Source organism: Gymnoscopelus braueri, assembly GCF_963280865.1.
Source record: "Gymnoscopelus braueri genome assembly, chromosome: 15".
Taxonomy (NCBI): domain Eukaryota; kingdom Metazoa; phylum Chordata; class Actinopteri; order Myctophiformes; family Myctophidae; genus Gymnoscopelus; species Gymnoscopelus braueri.
The window spans coordinates 36,825,613-36,830,640 of record NC_137620.1 but is presented as its reverse complement, the minus strand read 5'-3'; the positions used below and the strand labels follow the sequence as shown (position 1 = coordinate 36,830,640).

The 5,028-nt window shown below is 45.5% G+C and overlaps 1 protein-coding gene across 1 annotated transcript in view; it reads right to left on the bottom strand.

Moving 5' to 3' along the window:
* The window catches only part of LOC308101500 (FHF complex subunit HOOK-interacting protein 1A-like), a gene marked incomplete at both ends in the record, with an annotated part of 18,458 nt that extends 14,470 nt beyond the window's left edge, over window positions 1–3,988 (bottom strand). The window contains 3 exons of the mRNA XM_080450919.1: window positions 306–527; window positions 1,996–2,209; window positions 3,884–3,988. Coding sequence (XP_080307045.1) covers window positions 306–527; window positions 1,996–2,209; window positions 3,884–3,988 — 541 coding nt within the window. The remainder of the gene's footprint in view (window positions 1–305; window positions 528–1,995; window positions 2,210–3,883) is intronic.
* Between the last annotated feature and the right edge of the window lie 1,040 nt (window positions 3,989–5,028).

Sequence of the window (5,028 nt, the reverse complement as noted above, 5' to 3'; positions counted from 1 at the left end):
GTTATATAAAGGTCAACCATAATAACTATGCAACACGCACGCACGCACACACAGTCACACACACACACACACGTACACACACAGAGAAAGTGTCCTTTTAGATTTTTGCGTCGGCTATTAAAAAATAGCAGATATACAAGCTCACAGCGCGTCACTTCGTGCCGCGCTGCAAGCTTGTACATCTGCTATTTATTTTACAATTTCTCAACAAAAAATCTTTAAAGTACGTATGTGAGAACTACAGTACTGATTTAGAAGGCATTAGTAGAATCGGCCTCAGGTCTTAAAGGGTTAATAGCACCTACCGGTGTTGGGTCCGGCGCAGGAGGCCAGCAGCGTCATCAGCGGCCTGAGGACAGCTTTGTGGTGCAGCAGAGGCTGCCTGGCCTGGGTCAGCAGCATCTGGTACATCCTCAGCTGGTCCACCTTCAGCTCCTCTGTGAACTGTCTCCTCAGACTCCACAGGAACAGCCTCTCCATCACGCCCTCCACCACCACCAGCTCCAAGATGGGACCCATCGCTCCACCTGGAGATCGATCGATCGATCGATCAATCAATGACGTGTACATGAAGCCTGACAGCCTAAATACATGTATCGCACAATGCATGTCTTTATGGACAATTTATATCACACATTCTGAATAGGGACCAAACTAACCCTAACAACCTCCTTGGCTAATTCTAAGGCATAATCTACAGCAGGGGTTCTCAAACCTTTTTATGCCACGACCCCATTTTATGGGGAAAAAATCTTGGCGACCCCACAATTTATTTATAGAGCAATTTCTATATAAAAAAAATGGAAATAAGAAAATCTTTAGAGAAAATCATACATTGTTGTCCTTGATATATGGATAATATGTCAGAAAATGAAGTTAAAGCAGTGATTCCTGCCGATTTGTAGGCCTATCTTATCAGAGGTTCTGCTCTGGTGCCATGGGAGTGTAGCCTGGTAAACCCTCCCTCCGGAAATCTAATTTCTATTTGATTCCAGGAGTGAGTCTGGCATGAACCGCCTTTCTGCAATATTGGCTGTGTACGCCAAACCTGCGGCAAACGGCCGAGCCTATCAGCGTCGTCGCTCATTGTTCTGTGATTGACAGCTTACGTTGGCCTATCAGGTGGCGAGTTCGAGTGAGCCCAAAACACGAACGGCAGCCATCTTTTTCATGTCCGCTATATTCTCCGCTATTTTTTTACTTCAAAAAGCTCTCTAACTTCTATTTTGAGGCACGGAATTTACTTATAAGATATCGTTTGGATAGAATTTAGTTGTTTAACTTCATATATGTGGTCAATTAATCATGACAAAGCCTATTTAAAAATAAAAATTTAGAGAACCGGTAGGGGCGGGCAGTGACACCCATGTATCCGAATAAGGCAACCCATTTTGGGCACGGCTGTCTCAAAAGTCCCATTGCGTCACATTACACTGGTGAACTGCTGATTGGCTGAAGGGGAAAAATTATCATTGGCTGAAGGGGTTGTCAGTCAACGGTATTACTCCCGCCCAACTCCAGCCCACAGCCAATATTGCAGAAAGGCGGTTCATGCCAGACTCACTCCTGGAATCAAATAGAAATGAGATTTCCGGAGGGAGGGTTTACCAGGCTAATGGGAGTGTGCGTGCACAGTTTCGCTGCAATCAGGCCAACGGTGCCAGAGATTACCTGTTCACAGACAGACGGACACACACACACACACGGACACACACACGGACAGACAGACAGGGTGCAAAACATAGTCTCTGCCACGCCTTCGGCCTGACGGCGACAATAAAAGCAACGGAAGTGTTTCTGTACACACATTTGTAACCTGAAGCATAAGAACCACCAGAGTTTCTTAATCCAGCTCTTGAATTTATCCCACTGAACGTGTGTTTTTCTCCATCGCGGGGTCAGCAGTAGGCTGCCTCATAGTTTGAGAACGGCAGATCTACAGTAAGTGTTATTGAGTTGTTATTTGGTGGTTGTTTTTGTCGTTTTTGCTGTTACCTGGGCCCGCCTCTTCCTCCATCAACAGGAAGAGCATGTGTTCTACGTAGTTCTGCACAGCGCTGGCCTCGTCAGCGGGGATGGGAACCAGTCTGAGACTAGAGCAGCCGGTACGAACACTGGTACCGCTGGACGCCCCGGACAGGAAACCAAACGCAACCGAACCCAGAACACCTACACGACCCGGTTCATGTTTCTCTAGAATCCTCACTACCTAAGAGAGAGAGGGGGAGAGAGAGAGAGAGAGAGAGAGAGAGAGAGAGAGAGGGGGGGGGGTGGGAGAGGTGGAGAGAGAGGGGGAGAGACAGAGTGAGAGAGACGTACAAAGAGAGAGAGAGAGAGAGAGAAAGTAATTGTTATAAAAGGGGGGAAAAAGCAGTTAGAAGGTGCAGTACAATGAGCAAACACTTTACGTTATATAGAAATAAAAGTAACAAACAAAACAACAAAATAACAATATAAAAACATTAACAACTACACAGAAGGCAGAATAAACATCATAAAACAAAGTGCTTATGGAAGAAGTGAGTTTTTATCAACTTCTTAAAACAGCCAACTGACTGGCTTATAACAAAGGGGAGAGTAGGAGCAGATACAACCCTACAGACTTTCCCGCTCACTAAAGATCAGCTACCACAGGAAGGCTTAACACTTAACACAGGAGCCGAATGGCTGCCGTGTTAAGTGGTCAGATGGCTGGGCCGCGAGCGCTCTCTACATTTTCGAGTGGGCCCTTATCCTAGTCAGAAACTGCACACTCACTCCCACGTCCACCAGTCTGAAGACTCACCTCTTCAGACTCCACCTCACCCCCTCGCACTCCTCTCTCTTTGTATCGGCTCTTGTCACCTTTTTCGCTAGATGCTAGTTTATGATAGCCTGGTAAATCCCCCGGAAATCGCATTTGCAAATGCAAATGGTGGTTTACGAGGCTAAGTTTACGAGGCTAAGTTTACGATGCGTGGTTCCTTGTTTCTCTTGACCACGAATGTTAAGAATGTAATTTAGATGTTTACATGTTGTTTAGACAGAAGCTAGGTTCATTGTTTACCTGGTATCCTAGTTGCATTGGAGCACTACATTGTTCTCCCTGCACTCTACTTATATGACTAATTACCCTATTGTCTTGTTGACCAGGGTTCATGCTTAGTTCACGCTATTGATTACAACAATCTCACAATTGTAAATCGCTCTGGATTGAGTGTCTGTTAAATTCCTAAATTGAAGCAACCCCCCGCAAAGGCCCGGTCACCCTTAGTTTTGATTCTTTGGAGCCTTCAGGCCTTGGTCAGAAGACCTGAGAGATCTCACATTGGCAAGGAGATGCAGTAATTTGGAGATGTAATGTGGGGTCAGCCTGTGTGCTAATTTATATCAGTGGTTCTAAACCTGTGGTGATTTTTTGGGGGGTCCCCAGATGACAGTGAAAAGACAATTCAAGGCCTTTCAAGACCTTTTTAATACCTCAAAAATGAAAGAAAGAAAAAAAGACTATAAAAACTGATCAAACATTGAACAAATTGTCAATGATATAAGAGGCAGAAATTGTGAAAATAGCAGATCTACAAGCTCACAACGCCTCGTGAGCTTGTAGATTTATCTGTGGAACAGAGTCAAACAAAATGTTATGCCCCAACTCCTATAATTCCAAGTGCTTGTCCAGGGTGGGGGGTCCCCAGTTCAAATAGGATTATTTTGGGTGGTTGCGGCCTGAAAAGGTTGAGAACCACTGCTTTATGCAGTCGTACTGTATGTGACCTATGTTGTGTATTTGTTAAGAGTATGGCAGGAGCAGACAGAGGATATAAGGTGATCTAAAAGATGCATTGCAGTTATAAAGACAGGATGAGAGACAGAGAGAGAGACAGACAGACAGAGAGACACATACCTGTGTCCAGTGGTTTTTGAAGACTATCATGCAGGTCTCAGGGTCGACCCCTCTCAGTGTTAAGGACTTCCTCCGGTTGCCCGTGGCAACCGCCGATGCCATCATGGTGATAGGCTGGCGAGGTCTTCTAGACTACACCATGTCTGAACAGGAAGAGATGGACACACAACACAGTCACTTCAAACAGACACCAAAACTTTTATTAAGAAATTACATGAAAAAAAAATATATATATTATTATAACACATATACACACATTTGTGGTGATATTTTGGTCTCTGTCTCTCTCTCTCACACACACACACACACACACACACACACACACACACACACACACACACACACACACACACACACACACACACACACACACACACACACACACACACACACACACACACACACACACACACACACACACACACCTCTAGTAACCACCAGGATGTCAGACTTCCTGATGAAACAAATAAGGGAAGAGGAAGGAGGGGTCGTCACGGCGACTAGGGAACATTCCAGGGATACCAGGAGTGCCTCTGAGCCAGGGTGTTGTCATGACGACATCAGACCTGAGAGAGACAGAGAGAGAGACAGAGAGAGACAGAGAGAGACAGGGAGACAGGGAGACAGGGAGAGACAGAGAGAGAGAGACAGGGAGAGACAGACAGGGAGACAGGGAGAGACAGAGAGAGAGAGACAGGGAGAGACAGACAGGGAGACAGGGAGAGACAGAGAGAGAGAGACAGGGAGAGACAGATACAGAGACAGACAGAGACAGAGACAGAGACAGAGAGAGAAAGAGAGAGGAGGATGATGAAGTGAAAAGGAGGGAATGAAGAGGAAGAGATAACAATTTATCAGATTAAAATCTAAACACTACTTTGTGTGTATGTGTGAGTAAAATTCAGTGTGTGTTATCCGCCAGCAAACACACACACACACACACACTCTACCAAATCCGCACTCTACCATCTGGGCCTATAATCTGTGTGTGTGTGTGTGTGTGTGTGTGTGTGTGTGTGTGTGTGTGTGTGTGTGTGTGTGTGTGTGTGTGTGTGTGTGTGTGTGTGTGTGTGTGTGTGTGTGTGTGTGTGTTAATCATCATAATGTCAGCTGCTGTTATCTGGTGGCAGTGGATCAGGAGGTAG